The sequence below is a fragment of the Antechinus flavipes genome, chromosome 1 (assembly GCF_016432865.1).
Source record: "Antechinus flavipes isolate AdamAnt ecotype Samford, QLD, Australia chromosome 1, AdamAnt_v2, whole genome shotgun sequence".
NCBI lineage: Eukaryota > Metazoa > Chordata > Mammalia > Dasyuromorphia > Dasyuridae > Antechinus > Antechinus flavipes.
The window spans coordinates 523947258-523966068 of NC_067398.1; the positions used below are offsets into that span (position 1 = coordinate 523947258).

The 18811-nt window shown below is 31.8% G+C and overlaps 1 protein-coding gene across 1 annotated transcript in view; it reads right to left on the reverse strand.

Moving 5' to 3' along the window:
- RTTN (rotatin) overlaps positions 1-18811 on the reverse strand; it is a 235447-nt gene that overhangs the window by 69887 nt on the left and 146749 nt on the right. The window contains exon 35 of the mRNA XM_051973949.1: positions 2374-2470. Within this exon, the coding sequence (XP_051829909.1) occupies positions 2374-2470 (97 nt within the window). The remainder of the gene's footprint in view (positions 1-2373; positions 2471-18811) is intronic.

Here is an 18811-nt window from a genome sequence, read left to right on the forward strand (position 1 = left end):
ATCCCCAATGTGAGTAGGTTTTCAAAACTACCAGGCCTCCTTCTAATACCTCTGTATCAGTTCTTCCACTGCACCACATTTATATAGCATAACTATTTTTACTTTTTCCTAGATAGCTTTTTAGAGTCAAATCATACTCAGCTTTGCCCCAACTTTTCTTTTGAACTATTCAATTACTGATGTCAATCTTAAATGTATGGTATATATTTATAAATAGTTTGTCCTTATTGAGTTCCTTGAAAAAAATCTTTGATACTGGTTTTATATGTTAAATTTTCTATTGAGATCAGGTTTAGTTGTTCTGAAAATCTATATAAGTTCATAGAATTTCCATTTTTTTTTCATTTAATATTGTGGTTCATTTTGCTGGATATATTTTTGGTCACAGGTCTATTATATATTATATATTTACTGGTATATATAATTCTTTTATTGCAGCTGCTGATAAATCATGTACAATTCTAATTGTAGTTCCAACATACTTGAATAGGTGTTTTTTTGTTGTTTCTTATAGAATTTTCTCTTTAAGTTGGGAATTTCCTATTTTAGCAATAATATTCTTTGAAGTAGGGATGGATGAATTTTTTCTATTTCTACTTTCCCCTTGTTTTATCACTCCAGGACAATTTTCTTTGATTACTTCTTGCATTATTATGTCAAGCTTCTTTTTTGGTCACAGATTTCATGTAGTCCAATTATTTTTATGGCTTCTCTTCTTAATCTCTTCTCCAGTCTGTTGTTTTTCTTATATTTCATATTCTTTCCTATTCTTTTCTTGTAGTTTTATAGATTCATTGGCCTCCCTTTATCCAATTCTAGTTTTCTTTCCCCTTTTTGTGCATTCATTTATTTATCTTCTTCCCCAGGTACATGTAAAACAAATTTTTTTACATTTGTTTTAAAATGTTGAGTTCCAGATGTTTCCCTTTCTTCTTAATACTTCTTCCATGAAAGTCATGTTGCAAAAGAAAACATAAATCTCCCCCCCCAAAAAAAAAATCCTTTAAAAAAAAAGTATGCTTCAGTTTGTATTCAAACATAATCAGTTCTTTCTCTGGGTATGAGTAACATTTTTTAACAGAATCCCTTCAGAGTAGTCTTATATCATTGTATTGCTGAGAATAGCAAAGTCATCAACAGATCATCCTACAACTTTAATATTACTATGTATAAAGTACATTTTACTTTGCATGCGTTCATGGAGGACTTTCCAGGACTTTTTCTGATAGCATCCTGTTCATTATATCATAGAATAATAATATTCCTTCATAATCCTATACCACAATTTACTCAGCCGTTCCTCAATTGATAGGTATATCCTCAATTTACAATTCTTTCCTCTGAGAAGAGCTGCTATAAATACTTTATACATGTTTTTTTTTTCCTTTTTTTTTTTTTTTAAATCTCTGTTGGAATTTATGCCAAGTAGTGATATAATTAGGCCAAAAGATATGCATGATTTTATAGCCCTTTGGCATAGTCCATATCTTTTGATCATTTATCAATTGGGGAATGTAGCTTATCTTTTATAAATTTGACTCAGTTCATATTTGAAAAATGAGGCCTTCAGAGAAACTGCTTCAAAATTCTTTTCATAATTACTATTGCTAATTGCCCCCCATTTACTCTATTCTCTCTCTCTGTTCCCCTTGACCTTCCTCAAAAGTGTTTTCTTTCTGACTATTCCCTCCCCAATATGCCCTCTCTGCTCTCATTATTCCTGCTTCTCCTTTTTACTTCCCCTCCTACTTTTATACAGGATAAGGAACATTTTCTAGGTTGGAGGATGTATTGTCCCAAGCTTCAGGGTTTTGTGCAACTGTTTTCAGAGATCCTTTTAGGAAACTGTACTATGAGCCAGCACTGTTACTCTGATCTGAGAGAGCAAAGCAACAGAATGCTGAGACAGTCCAAAGGAAGAAGATTCTTTAATCTCCCTCAGATCAGCTATCCAGTTCCCCCTACCTGTGGGCTGAGATCTCTGGAGGTCTCTGCTGTCGCTACCATGTTTTGTGCTGCTATTCATTCAATGGCTACCAAATCCTGATCTCTCACACTCTAGTGCACTAAACTTTTTCTGCTGAATTGATTAAAATATTAATTATTGGTACCCTGATATAAAACTTTTTTTTTTCTAGTAATAAAATATTTCTGTTACTAAAAACCATTTTGGGAATTAGAATCTTAAAGGTAGATTTCTAATTCTTATTTATTTTTCAAAAGACTTATCTGACATTTGTTGTTATTATTATTATTATTATTATTATTATTATTATTACATTCCTTGCCTGAAATTAACATTTAAATATTTGTCTTGTTTAATCTGTAATTTAAAAAAAATTAGCCATTCAAATCTATACCCAAGAATGTTACCTTGAGCCATAAGACGATCTTTCAATTCAGGAATGTCTGTTGCTATCATATGTGGCAGAACATCAGCACTTTCCAATGAAGACGGCACTAGTGGAACCTAAAAACCCATAAAGAAAAATATACTTTATTATTCTTCAATGACAGGATAGGGATAATAAAACATTCATTTGATACTTCTTTATAAGAGATTTTCAAATACTTGAAAACATCATTATGTCCTTCTTAGTCTTCTATTATTTAAGCTAAATATCTCCAGTTTTTTCAATGGATCTTTGTTTGCACATTGTCTCATTAATCATCTTGTGGTACTTGTCATTCTTTTCAACTTGTCTTTTTTGAAGGGTCCAGTACATGGTTCAGGGAAGAACAGAGCAGAACTAATAGTTCATGCCTACATCATCCTGTATTTATGATATTGATATTTAAAACTCCAGTACAAAATTTCAAATTTAGTCTTAATTGATTTTATCTTACCCTTTGATTTAGATAAATGATCAAAAGATATGGACTATGTCAAAGGGCTATAAAATCATGCATATCTTTTGGCCTAATTATATCACTACTTGGCAAAATCTTTTTAGCTCTAGATTTTGTCATGCAGTGTTTTAGTTATAATTTCATGATAAATATCAAATATAAATTTTGAGAGATATATGTGCCTTTATCTAAGCCATTAATAAAAATGATCAAAGGCCAAAGAAAGATCCCTATGAAATTTCTATAAAGATCTTTTTTCTAATTTGATTTTGACCCTTTAATGATTTTTCTTTACTTTTGATCATTCAATCAGATCCCAAATTCACCTAACAATACTGTTCTATTTCTTAATCATAAATAGAAAAGGAACTCTTTTGTTAAATATTTTGCTACAATCTAAGTACACTAATGTCTACTATCCTCCTGATCTACCAACCTAGTTGTACAATCAAAGAAATAAATGAGATTAGCTGGTATATTCTGTTATTAATAAAGTCATCCTGACTTTTAGTAATCATGATTTTTCCCTTTTAGCCTTCACATGCTATTACCTTTTGTTCATTTACAGAAAAAGTGAATGACAATGTTTTTTGTCCCAAGTGACCAATCTACTAATATTCTACACTGAAGGCTGTAACAGATCCCCTGCATTCATAACCATGGTTTATGAAACATGTTATTAGAATATAGTTTCCAATCACAAGGGAGGAAAGGCTCCTGAGAGACAGGATTAAATTGCAATCCCACTATTCTTAATTGCATTATCTAATTTTAAGTCTAACATTAATTATTACACAGTAATTAATAATAAAATTATCATTATCTCAAAGTATCAGGGGTTTTTTCTGGGGAAAGGCTAGAGTGCAGGCCAAGAAAGCAATGACCATACCTCTCCCCAGATCACAATATCTTGGAAACTGAAAATTTCCAAATCCCCAGAACTTACTCTGAAAATCAGTGTCAAAAAGCTTGAAGCTTTAGAATGTCCATCCTCCTACTCCACCATTCCAAGACTATAGCCCAGAATTCACATAAAATTTCAGAACAAGAAATAAGGTAAAAAAAATAACCAAAAAACAAAAAAATCTGACCATAGAAAATGACCATGGTGATTGGTAAGATCAAGACTAATTCAAAGAAGACAATGAAGTCAAAATACCTAAAAGTAAAGCCTCAAAGAAAAAAATGAGAATTAAATGTGAATCTAACAAGAATTCTTAGAAAAGCAAAGTTGTATAAGGCAAGTGGAAGCCAATAGCTCAAAACATCAAGAAAGAACAGAATAAGAATAACAAGACATCAAGAAAGAACAGAAGTAAAAGAATTTAAAAAAAAAAAAAAAGAAAGAAAATGTGAAACATCTCATTGGAAAAATAACTGACCTCAAAAATAGATCAAGGAGAGATAAATGAAAAATTATTGGAGTACCTTAAAGTCAATATCAAAGACAGCTGCTAGACATTATTTTTTTCAAAAAATTATCAAGGAAAGTTGCCTTTAACAGACTTTAGAGGAAGATGTGGGGATGTGAGAGAGACAGAGAGAGAGAGAGAGAGCAACAGAAGAAAATAGGATAAAAGAAAATATAGTTCGTAATCATAAGTGTGAATGTGAATGAGGTGAACCATTTTCAGGAAATCCTGAAAACAGAATAAAAAAAACCAAAATGAAATAGAAACCATAATTCAACAATATGTTGTTTATAAGAAACACACTTGAAAAAGAAACACACACTGAGTTAAAATAAATGTCTGAAGAAGAATCTACTATTCTTTAGCTGAACTAAAAAAAAAAAAAAAAAGACAAAAGGTAGCTAAAATAGAAGTGATTAAAGGTGATAAATAATAAAATTATTCCTTGCTGAAAGGTACCACAATGAAGTAATATTAATAGAAAACAAATTCACCAATGAACAGCAACCAAATTCTTAAAGGAAAAGTTAATTATAGGAGGATATAGGAAAACTATTCTAGTAGGGCACCTCAACTCTCTTCCCTTTGAGCAAAATTTAACCATAACACATGAGAGGTAAGGAAATGAAAAGAATCTTAGAAAAGTTAGATACGATAGCTTAGTGGGAAAAAAAAAAAAATGAATGGGAATGGAAATGAATAGACCTTTTTTTTTTCAACTGTATATAACACCTTCACAAAAATTGATCATGTATTGAGTATAAAATTCTTACTACCAAATGTAAAAATAATAATAATAATAAGTACATACTTTTAAAGACCATATGCAAATAAAAATTATATTTAATAAGTGGCCATGGAAGGATAGTTACATTTAAAGAAATCAAATAATCCAAACCTAAAGAATGAGTGCATCAAAAAAGAAATCATAGAAACAATCATTAAACAGAATGACAATGATGACCAACATTTCAAAATGTAGCCAAAGCAGTACTTAGGGGAAATTTTATATCTCTAAATGCATATAAAAGTAAAAGACAGAAAAAGTAGATGAATGAACTGGGCATTCAATTTAAATAAAAGGGCAAATTTTTTAAAATCCTCTATTTAACATCAAATTGAAAATCCTGAAAATAAAAGGAGAGTTTAATAAAATTGGAACTAAAAAAAAAAAATTAGCTAATAAATAAAACTAGGGGCTAGTTTTATGAAAAGACCAATAAAATAGATAAATTTTATTTTTTAAAAAGAAAAAACAATTACTAGTATCAAAAATGAAAAGGGTAAATAGATAACCAATCAACATGAATTCAAAGCAATTATTAAATTATTTTTGCCAATAAAACTGATAATCTTAAGTAAAATGGATGAATATTTACAAAAATATAAACTGCCCAGATTAAAAAGAAATAAACAATTTAGAAAAAGAAATTTAGGGGCAGCTAGTAGGCGCAGTGGATAAAGCACTGGCCCTGAATTCAGGAGGACTTAAGTTCAAATCTAGCCTCAGATACTTAATAGTTACTAATTGTGTGACCCTGGACAAAAGAATGAGAGAAAGAAAGAGAAATTGAACAAGCCATCAATGAGCTCCCTAAAAAACATTCTCCAGGACAAGATGGATTCTACCAAACATTTAAGGAATCATTCATCTTAAATACTATATAAACTATTTGAAAATATAGGCAAAAGAATACTACCAAATTCTTTTGATGACACAAATGTGGTTTTGATACTTAAATCAGAGAGAGCAAAAGCAGAGAAAGAAAATTACAAACCAATTTCCTTAATTAATATTGATACACAAATTTTGAATAAAACATTAACAAGGAAATTAAAGCAATATATCACAAAGATTATACACTACAACCAGGCAAAATTTATGCCAAGAATGAAAGGCTGGTCAAACATTAGGAAAACTATCAGCATAATTGACAAAATAATAACAAAAAAGTCATTTGATACTATTAATAGATACAGAAAAAACCTTTGATAAAACATAATAGTCATTTCTATTAAAAAACCAAAACACCAGAAAGTGCAAGAATCAGTGGAACCTTTTTTAAAAAGATAAGTAATAAACTATCTGTGTAATCAGGTAGCGGACTGAGTTTGGAATCAGGAAGACTTAACTTCATTAATTCAGTGCCTCAAATACTTAATAGCTGTGTGACACTGGGCATGTCATTTGACCCTGTCTACATCATTCCTCATCTGTAAAAGTGAGCTGGAGAAAGAAATGACAAACAATTCTGCCTTTGAAAAGAAAACCCTAAAATGGTTCCCAAAGATTTAGACATGAGTGAAACAACTGAATAAAATATCTATCTAAAACCAAAAGCAATCATTATTCTGCAACAAAAATAAACTTGAAGCTTTTTTCCAGAGTGAAGTGAGGACATCTATAATCATTACTATTATTCAGTATTTTACTAAAATTGGTAGCTATAGAAATACGACAAGAAAAAAGAATTGGAGAAATTAAAATAGGCATTGAAGAAAAAATGCAACAAAATTGGAGGGAAAAAAGAAAACTGGGAAGAAATTTTTACAGCAAGATTCTCTGATAAAGGCTCATTTCTCAAATATATAGGAAACTGAGCCAAATTTTAAAAAAATATGAGCTATTGCACAGTTGATAAATTGTCAAAGAATATGGGTGGATTTCCAAAGAAGAAATCAAAGCTATCATTAGTCACATTAAAAAAATGTTTTAAATCACACTGATTATAGAGATGCAAATTAAAGTAATCCTAAAATATGACATCACACCTATCAAATTAGCTAACATGACAAAAAAGGAAAATGACAAATACTGGAAGGGATGTGGAAAAACTCAAACACTAATGCACTATTGGTAGATCTGTGAACTAGCCTAATCTTTCTGGAGAACAATTTAGAAGTATGTTCAAAGGCTTGTAAAAGTAATACAAACCTAGTAGTCCAAAGAGGTCAAAGGAAAAGGAAAAGGACCTACTTGAACAAAAATATTGATAGCAGCTCTTTTTGTGATGACAAAGATTTGAAAGTTGAGAGGATGTCTATAAATTGGAAAATGGCTGAAGCTGTGCTTTTTGATTGTGATAGAATACTATTGTACTATGAGAAATGACAAACAGGACAGTTTCAGGAAAACATGGGAAGATTTAAATTAGTTAGTGCAAATTGACATGAGTAGAATTAGAAGGATATTGTACACAGTGATAGAAATATTGTAATGATGATCAACTATGAAAAATTTAGCTACTCTGACAAATAACACTGATCTAAGACAATTTCAAAAACCACATTATGAAAAATGCTATCTACCACCTGAAAGACAATTGATAAACCTTCTAAATGAAGGCTGAAATTAACGAATAATTTTTTTTGCTTTGTTTGCATTATCTTTTATAAAATGGTTTATATGGAAATTTATTTTGCATGACTCCAAATGTACAACTGATTATCTAATTATCTGTTTTCTCAAGGAGGGAAGAAGGGTGAAAGGGAGGGAGAGAATTGGAAGTGAACATTTTGGTTTTAAAAGGAGCTTTTTTTAAATTACATTTAGTTGGAAATTATTTAATGAAGTAAATAAAAATAATTGGAAAAAAAGATGCCACGAAGGGAAAGACAAGAACAGTGATTAGTGAAACAGGTTACTGCAGAGTATCAAAAGAATGTAGGCTGTTTAAAGGGAGGTTTGAATCCTTTCTTTCTTTCTTTTTGATGTTGAGGCAATTGGGATTAAGTGACTTGTCCAAGGACACATCCAGGAAGTGTTGAGTATAAGACCAAATTTGAACTCAAGTCTTCCTGACTTCAGGGCTGGTAGTCTATCCACTACACCAACTAGTTTCTCCAGGGATGATTGAATTCTAAAGAAAAGCTAAAGACAGGTTTTAAAATTGTCCTTGTGTCTGAATAAAGACATTATACTACTGAGAATTAGCTTAAAGGAGGGCTGTAAGAGGTAATGTTTTTATAAATTAATTTGTGCTTTCAAGACAGTATCTTGAAAAGGAAGTAATACTTATGAGAAAGAACTATATCTTGAAATTTTCAGAACTTTTATTTTCATATGATCAATTTCTAATTGAAATGGTAATTAAATAGATTTAAGTAAATAAAAATGGGAGAGAGAAGAGAAACAAATTATCTTTTGCCATCCATTTATGTGATGAAGTTCAATTTGGGTTTAGAGCAGCCACTCTGTTTCTGCTTTCTGTGTACCAGCTGAATATAATCCTTGTTTATTCCCAAGTTGTCAAAAGGACTATACTATATTGCTTTCAGCTATGCTTCAATGTGTTTCTAAAATATCTTTTCCATAAGCCTCCCATTTATTAACTGCACTAAAATAGTTTCTTATGCTAAATATGGAAAATATTATTTTTAATAGTGTTAGGGACCAGAAATCATTAACATAAGTGCAGTGCACTATACTGTACATCTTCCAAATAGCACTACATCCTGCCAAAAGAAAGGACTGGAATGAGCTAAGCTCATTCTAAGTTCTATTACTGTATTTAAAAGTACATGTTATTTTTCAATGCAGAAACCTAATTTAAAATTTTTTAAAAAGTGAACAAAATCGCATAAAGAATTTCTCTCTATGGAAGAAAAGACTAAGTTTGATCTCCCAGTTTAAGACAACCTAAGATGATATCTTATCTACACATATTTCATTTGAGTAAATCAGAAGGGGAAGGGGTGGGGGTGGGGGGAGGACATCAATTTATTTTCTTTGAAACTATTGTCTTCCTGAATACTGGATCATATCCACTTCTGGGCAGAACCACAGTTTAAACTGCCAACACACCTCAAACTCTATGCTCAATTTCACACCAAATTTTTCTATAGCTCATAATTTTACAACTACCTATGATCAAAATCCTTCTAAAGGAGGAGATAGCTATTCTACTTTTCTAATTCATTAAGACATTCTTCATAAATTAATTCAGGCAAAAAAATTTTTTTCAATCTAGTAGCCAATTTAATCTGAACTTACCTAGGAATTAAAATGGAACGTTAGTGGAAGATGAACAAAATAGTTAAGTTTCTTTTCAGATAATACATAGGGGGCATTCTTTACTAGAATGAACTCAGAAAAAAAAAAAATGTTTACTCTCCCTGACCCCAGAAAATCTTCCTACCAACAAGCAAAAACATACCTATTGCTCATCTCTCCTGATTTTAAATACAATCATGGTGAAATTTTTAGGAAATTGGAAATACACTAATTGAAAAACACTTTAGCCACTACATACAGATTTTGGAACTACGATAGAAAGATACAATCCAATGTCACCCTCAAAATAAAAATAGGAGCCACTAAATCACATATAAGGCTTCCTGACAAATACATATTAACTTAGAAAAACACATATTAACATTATCTATTTTATTGTATTTTTATTTATTTTGCTAAATATTTCCCAATTATATTTTAATCTGGTTCAGATCACACTGTAGCCCTGTAGCATATTTGACACTTCTGATGTAGAAAAAAGAATGGAAAGGAGAGAGATTTAAGTCAATTAAACCAATTAGAAGACTACCATTAGTCCAGGCATAAGGGAAGAATCTGAACTGGAGTATTCATGATGTAAAAGAAAAGAGGATAAATGTAAGAAATAATATAAAAGTAGAACTGGAAAGACTGATGCTGATTACATATAAATGGTTCAGTCCCTTTTGAATTATTATGAATTTTGTTGAGGAATAGGATTCAGGAGTTTACTTCAGTTAACACAAATGTGACATCAGTATTAAATGAAAGTAAAACCTTGTTGAATAGTATCTGAAAAAATGAGAATCTGTAAAACTTTGTCACCAAGAAAATATTTCTTCAGTTCTCAAAATAATATGCTTCTTGTGATAAATAATTACTAATCATTTAAATGACAACAAATAACAATGAAGCAATTGATATTTTTAAAAAGGAATTTTTCAAATCCTTAGTATCTAGTAAGTAGAAAGTAGAAGTGACATTTGAACTGAATAGGATTTTAGCAGATGAATATAGAGAAGAGCATTCCATACAGAAGGAACAATGTTCTTCTTAGAAGATAGATAGCGGACTATAGGTACAAAATTTTGTATAACAGACATAAGTGTTATATGCATTTGCTTGGCTTACCTATTATCTTCTCATTCAAAGAAAAAGATCTATGGAATGGTTAGGTATGATAAGAGTAATGAGCTAATAACAATAACAAAAATTAATAAAACTTTTTTACTAATTTTTTTTTGGTGTGTTTTTTTAATGGCAGAAAACAGCTTTAAATCATTAAAGTTTAGGATAGAGGAGAGAAAAATCAAACCATGTAAATTTTTATTAAGTTTTTTTGAAAGCATTCAGAGAAAGACTGGTAGGGTCCCAGGAATTAAAAACTCTATAGAGAAAGTCAATCTAAGAGAGATGGGAAGCTTTCAAACATGAAATAATGAATAAACAAAAAAGAAACAATTCCAAGGAAAGGGGAGAAATTGTCTGAAGTCAACAGATATGGACACAAAATTCTTCAATCAACATGCTGTAAAAAGAAATAGAGAAGAGACAGAAGTAGTGGCAGATATAAAATTAAGAACAGCTACAAAAGCATGGCACAGTAGTTTTAAGACTGCTTAAGATTAAAATGGGTTGTAACTAGCAATAAAAACTAAGCTTTAAAAAGTCAGTTGCTCTTTGTTGTTGTTTCTTTTAACCTATAATAAAAGAAGAATCAATCAATAAGAATTTATTAAGAATTTACCTTATTTTAGGGACTGTGCTAAGAGCTGGGCATAAAAAGACAAAAAAAAAACAATCCTCAATTCAAGGAATTTACATTTTTTAGATGCATAAAAAGGCACAAGGCAGTTATGGAAGGTTTAGAGATGATACTGGAGACTGGTGGAATCAGGAAAAGCAGAACTTGGTGGTCAAGCTACGTCTTACACGAATCCAGGCATTCTAAAAGGAGAAGGTGAGGAGGGTAAAAGCATTGCAAGTGTGGGCAACAATCAGTGCAAAGTCATAATAATCAAATGGGTGAGAAACACAAAAGAATGATATGACCAGACCAATGGGTAGACAAAAAGAGTCATATAATGAGGCTGGAAAGATAGTTATTGGCTTATGTTGTAAAGAGTTTTAGTAGAAAATCAAAGAAGGATTAAGTCTACTGTTTGAAATAAATAGAACAGTGATACAGGTGGTAGAGAGAAGATACGACTAACAATTCAATATTCTTACTTTCCTTCTGTTTTCTCTGAAAGGTAGACGGATTATAAATGGCAGAATAAAGATGAATAATAAATACGTAATACTAAGATCAGAAGAGATATAGAAGAGAACACTTAGCTATCCTTGCTAAGATCAAGCCCCTAAATCCAGATAAAAAAACATTCTGGGTTATTGAAAAAGTTGCTAGATATGAGTCATTATGATTTTTGTCACCTCATCATTTTAACAAATAGATTTTACTGCCATCTTTTATTTCACATCATCTACGTTTTTCAAAGAATACATCTGCTCTTCTCTAAATTCCACCCTATTGTATAAAAAAGTATAAAAGGGGGATAATGGGGAACCCTATTAAACAAAAATAACCAACACATCAAAAAAAAAAAAAGTCCAGCATTTTGGGCAATGTTCGATAATCATATTTCTCCACTTCTGCAAAGAAGCATATTATAACTTCAATTTTTAGAGAATTGAAGGCATTTCAAAACTTAAGAAGTTCATATTTCTTTCACAAAAGGGAATAAAAGAGAGTCTACAATTGACACATCAGTGAGCTCGACATATTATTTGTATTATACACAAAAGTCACAAAAGCTAAAAACATAGGGCCAAGCAATATCACTTAAGCAATTTTGACTTGAAAGAAGAACAATTTTGTGATCTGCATAGCAGGTATAATGTTTGGCTTTCTAGAGCGAAAGAACAATAAAGAGCCTGAGACTATCTCTCCATTTTTCAAATTATCAGAGAAAACAATATGTTCCTAAAAGAGGGCTTCTTCAAAAGAAAAAAATAATATGAAAAAGTATAAAAGAATGCTATCCGATGTCTGGATGGTGGAAGGTGGAAGAATTTGATTCTATTTATCAAACATTACTAAGTTCCTACTTTGTTTTCATCATGTTTTTGCTCATGCTTATTCAAGTACCCCAAAACAAAAAGACCAAATGCACTATGAAATCATATTTATTTCTGCTCAATAAAATCAGTTCCTTTTTTTGCTCCCAATTGAGACACTATGAGACATCTTTTCATCTTTTTTTTTTAATCTTCTGATTTTATTTATAGTGAAAATGTCAATATTTATGTGGTTCAGTTCCTCTCTTAGAGTATCAAGTTATTGGGCAAAGATCTTACAGAGTACAACAATTGATTTATGTGTATAAATGTTATAAAAACTTTGTGATGCTTAGCACCTTTTGCTCCCTTTTTCACAAAATTAGAATTATCACTGTGGGCAACTCAGGGCTAAGGATCACTTTTTAACTTTTATCAATTTCATGGGTTTTCCTTTTTGGACTACTGTAACAGTTTGTTCATACTGGGCTGCCAGCCATTAAGTCTCTCCCCACTGCAGTTCATCCTCCACTCAGCTATCTAAGTGATTTTCTTAACATGAAGGTTCAACCATGTAATACCCTTCCCCCTATTCCATAAATTTTGGTGGCATTCTGTCACCTCTAAGGTTAAATATAAAATTCTGTTTGGCATTCCGAGTTCTTCACTGACTAGAACCTCCTGTCCCCATATGCCCCATAAAGATACACCCTTCTGCCCCATTCCCACATATTCTTCAAACCAATGATACTGGCTTCCTTGCTTTTCCTTGAACAAGACATCTTCCATCTTCCAACAGTCAAATAGACTTTGGGAAACTTGGTGAGAGGGTCTTAATCACAGCAAATCACCAACTTAGACCCGCAATCCTGGCTTAGTAGAGTAGTACAGCAGGGGGGCAACTTTCAGTCCCAGCTCAGAAGATAAACTCTGAGAAACCAGGCTATTTCCTGAAAAGAGCAGGCAAAACTACCCCCTGAAAATTATTGGACTTCTGAGCTCAAAGACCACAGAAAGCTATTATGGTGATAGGGCAGACTAAAACACCAACTCAGATGAGGACAAAATTTCCACAGAAGCAATCTCAAAGGAAGGAAAAAAATTGTCTGAAGAAAAACTTCTTTAAAAAGTAGAATTAAACAAATGGAAAAAGAGATACAAAAGAATGATATGACCAGACCAATGGGTAGACAAAAAGAGTCATATAATGAGGCTGGAAAGATAGTTATTGGCTTATGTTGTAAAGAGTTTTAGTAGAAAATCAAAGAAGGATTAAGTCTACTGTTTGAAATAAATAGAACAGTGATACAGGTGGTAGAGAGAAGATACGACTAACAATTCAATATTCTTACTTTCCTTCTGTTTTCTCTGAAAGGTAGACGGATTATAAATGGCAGAATAAAGATGAATAATAAATACGTAATACTAAGATCAGAAGAGATATAGAAGAGAACACTTAGCTATCCTTGCTAAGATCAAGCCCCTAAATCTAGATAAAAAAACATTCTGGGTTATTGAAAAAGTTGCTAGATATGAGTCATTATGATTTTTGTCACCTCATCATTTTAACAAATAGATTTTACTGCCATCTTTTATTTCACATCATCTACGTTTTTCAAAGAATACATCTGCTCTTCTCTAAATTCCACCCTATTGTATAAAAAAGTATAAAAGGGGGATAATGGGGAACCCTATTAAACAAAAATAACCAACACATCAAAAAAAAAAAAAAGTCCAGCATTTTGGGCAATGTTCGATAATCATATTTCTCCACTTCTGCAAAGAAGCATATTATAACTTCAATTTTTAGAGAATTGAAGGCATTTCAAAACTTAAGAAGTTCATATTTCTTTCACAAAAGGGAATAAAAGAGAGTCTACAATTGACACATCAGTGAGCTCGACATATTATTTGTATTATACACAAAAGTCACAAAAGCTAAAAACATAGGGCCAAGCAATATCACTTAAGCAATTTTGACTTGAAAGAAGAACAATTTTGTGATCTGCATAGCAGGTATAATGTTTGGCTTTCTAGAGCGAAAGAACAATAAAGAGCCTGAGACTATCTCTCCATTTTTCAAATTATCAGAGAAAACAATATGTTCCTAAAAGAGGGCTTCTTCAAGAAAAAAATAATATGAAAAAGTATAAAAGAATGCTATCCGATGTCTGGATGGTGGAAGGTGGAAGAATTTGATTCTATTTATCAAACATTACTAAGTTCCTACTTTGTTTTCATCATGTTTTTGCTCATGCTTATTCAAGTACCCCAAAACAAAAAGACCAAATGCACTATGAAATCATATTTATTTCTGCTCAATAAAATCAGTTCCTTTATTTTGCTCCCAATTGAGACACTATGAGACATCTTTTCATCTTTTTTTTTAATCTTCTGATTTTATTTATAGTGAAAATGTCAATATTTATGTGGTTCAGTTCCTCTCTTAGAGTATCAAGTTATTGGGCAAAGATCTTACAGAGTACAACAATTGATTTATGTGTATAAATGTTATAAAAACTTTGTGATGCTTAGCACCTTTTGCTCCCTTTTTCACAAAATTAGAATTATCACTGTGGGCAACTCAGGGCTAAGGATCACTTTTTAACTTTTATCAATTTCATGGGTTTTCCTTTTTGGACTACTGTAACAGTTTGTTCATACTGGGCTGCCAGCCATTAAGTCTCTCCCCACTGCAGTTCATCCTCCACTCAGCTATCTAAGTGATTTTCTTAACATGAAGGTTCAACCATGTAATACCCTTCCCCCTATTCCATAAATTTTGGTGGCATTCTGTCACCTCTAAGGTTAAATATAAAATTCTGTTTGGCATTCCGAGTTCTTCACTGACTAGAACCTCCTGTCCCCATATGCCCCATAAAGATACACCCTTCTGCCCCATTCCCACATATTCTTCAAACCAATGATACTGGCTTCCTTGCTTTTCCTTGAACAAGACATCTTCCATCTTCCAACAGTCAAATAGACTTTGGGAAACTTGGTGAGAGGGTCTTAATCACAGCAAATCACCAACTTAGACCCGCAATCCTGGCTTAGTAGAGTAGTACAGCAGGGGGGCAACTTTCAGTCCCAGCTCAGAAGATAAACTCTGAGAAACCAGGCTATTTCCTGAAAAGAGCAGGCAAAACTACCCCCTGAAAATTATTGGACTTCTGAGCTCAAAGACCACAGAAAGCTATTATGGTGATAGGGCAGACTAAAACACCAACTCAGATGAGGACAAAATTTCCACAGAAGCAATCTCAAAGGAAGGAAAAAAATTGTCTGAAGAAAAACTTCTTTAAAAAGTAGAATTAAACAAATGGAAAAAGAGATACAAAAGCTAATAGAAGAAAATCACACATTAAAAACTAGAATGGAACAAATGGAAGCTAATGATTCTGTGAGATAGCAAGAATCGGTCAAACTAAAAAAAATGAAAAAAATGGAAGAAAATGTGAAATACTTCATTAGAAAAACAGCTGCCTTGGAAAATAAATCCAGAAGAGAATATATAAAAATTATTGTCCTACTTGAAGATCATAATCAAAAATAGAGCCTGCATAGCATTCTTCGAAAGATCATTAAGGAAAACTGCCCTAATATTTTAGAAACAGAGGGAAATATTCATTGAAAGAATCCATTGATCATCTTCAGAAAGAGATCCCAAAGGAAAGCCCCAAGGAACATTGTTACAAAACTCCAGAAGAACAAGCTCAAGGAAAAAATACTGCAAGCTGCCAGACAAAAAACAATTCAAATATCAACAGTCAGAATTACCCAGAATCTGGCAGCCTCTACAACAGAGGATCAGAGGGCCTGGAATACTATATTCTAGAAATTAAAGGGACCTAAGGTTATAACTATTAACTACCCAGAAAGACTCAGCATCAACTTTCAGGGGAGGTAATGAAGCTTCAGCGAAATAGGAGACTTTCAATCATGTCTATTGAAAAAACAGAACTAAACAGAAAATTCAATCTATAAACACAGGACTTAAGAGAAGCACTGAAAAGCAAATAGGATAAACATCATCATGATACACTAGAATTTGAAGAGAACTTGAAGATACATCCTTCAAGAATGGCTCGTAAGATATGCATCAAAACAGAATTTAAACTCAAAGGCTAGAAGCTCTTTAGACATAGAAAGGAACTTAGCACACATTTGGTCCAACTCGAAAATTTTACAGATGAGGAAAACTGAATATCATAAAGAACACATGACTTGCCCAGGGTCACAAAAAAATTAATTAATAAACAAGACTAAAAAGCCTATCTCTTAACTTCTAGTATTATATTAATTATATTAAGGGGCCTTACTTGAATATTTCAAAACTATACCACTATGAGATATGAAAAGGAGATGAGGATAACCAAAGAAAGAGAACTTTTCATTTTCATTTTCCACTAAATAACAAGTCAACTCTAAGATGAATAAGATTCCTAAAGAGCCAGAAAGATTTTATAAATAATAGGTTTATAAAGAACAGACTAACCTTAAAGTTTAATTATACTGGCAGATCAAAGCAAATTTGTAAGTACACTTTGCCTAGCTAACATTTGTTGAAAGTTTTTCTTGTTATTTTGGTGGGCACTATGTAGTAATCTAGCTAATAATACAATAAAATGGATTCAGAAATAATTGAATTACCAAACCCAAAGAGGTGACATTAATGATTTGATGTCACCTTGAAAGATTAATTAATATGACTGTGGGATCTAGTTTGGCCTTATAATACTGAATGTTTTATCAGTGACCTGGATAAAGTCATATTTTGTGAATCTGCAGATGGCCCCCAACTAGGAAGGATTACAAGAATCAGAATTCAAAAAATCTTGAGAGATTACACTGTAAGAATTCTCATCTAAAAATAAGAAATTGAAGTTGTATCTATGATTTCACTGGTATGGCAAGATAAGAATAAGCACTTATCATTACCAACAATGTGCTAATGATAACACTTAGTGCTTTATAATTATTACTTCATTTGATCCTCACAATAACCCTGAGAGACAGGTATTATTATTCCCATTTTACAATTGAGGAAAATGAGACAAGGTTATATGTCTTGTACAGCATTAGACAGATAATAAGTGTCTGAGATCATCTGGAATGCTCTACCACAGGTTAGGCAGTCCATGTGAACATAGGGGATAGATTCTTTGAGTTTGCACAACTCACAACCTTTCTATGATACAGGAAACTCCCTCTAGAAATATGGATTAGTACCTTCTCTGCCTCAGGAAATCACCTAGAACACTGAGAGATTAAGTGGCTTGTACAGGGTCACAAAACTAATATATGTCAGAGATGTGATTTTAACTCAGATTCAAATCTTCCTAAATTCAAGGCTAACTTTCTATCCATATATCAAAGGATTTCTCATATGTTCTAATAGTACATAATTGAATAGAGATCAACATGAAGCCTTATATTTAGATTCAAAGTCATGTTTCTGGCATGTACTAGGCATATTACAATGATGGGTTATTTAACCTCTCAGTCCCCTAGGGTAACTCTTTAAGACAATAAATTACAGATGATCAGAATCAAGACAGTTTCCACACCAGGAGTTCCCACAGTGATAAAATTATAGGTCTGGATCACCTACTACAGGTTTATTGTAGTAAAGTACTACATAGCAAATTTTATTTACAGAAAAAAAAAAAAAAAAAAAACCTAATTTAACAATATTAAAGTTATTCAAAATGACAAAAACACTTCCACACCAGATTGCTCAAAATTTTCTAAAATAACTTTAGCCATTTCATTAGAAATTAAAGTTTGTATTTGTTCTGATTATGTCACAAAAGAACTAATGCTCTAATTATTACCTGAAATGCTTTTCCTATAAAGAAGAATCATAGCAACATTCTCTGGGAAAGTGGTGAAAGTACGACATCTAGTGGATTGAGTATAACTTACTTTTCTGAGTAAAGATTCACATCTTTTAAAAATTCTAACTGAACCGATTAACTTTTAATTAATTGTAATAAGTACTTTTTTAAATGAAACTCTACCTTTGTAAAGAAATACCAAAAATCTCCAAATAATTGATGTTTGTAAACATCAATCAAGAAATTACTACTAGAAAGTAAATTGTTCCTTACCTATATAGTGAGATGTATAAATATCATGCTAATCTCCATTTTGATTAATTTCTGATAAATGTGATTTTCAGCAGATAAATGGACTAAAATGCCATATGTTAGCATTCCTACAAATAACTTTAAAAAGTGATTACCATATACTTTCTAAAATTTTATAACATGCCAACTGAACAAAGTCTCCTCTGATGCTGGTTAATCTACTCTTAAAAAAAAAAAAAAATCAGTGTGGAAATGTGTTTGGAAGGAAGGCATATATTTAGCCTATATCAGATTGTTCACTGTCCTGGGGAGGAGGGAAGTGAAGAGAGAGAAAAAGGGTTTGGAATACAAAGTTTTACAGAAACAGATCATGAAGGATGTCTTTGTATGTATTTGGAGAGATGAAA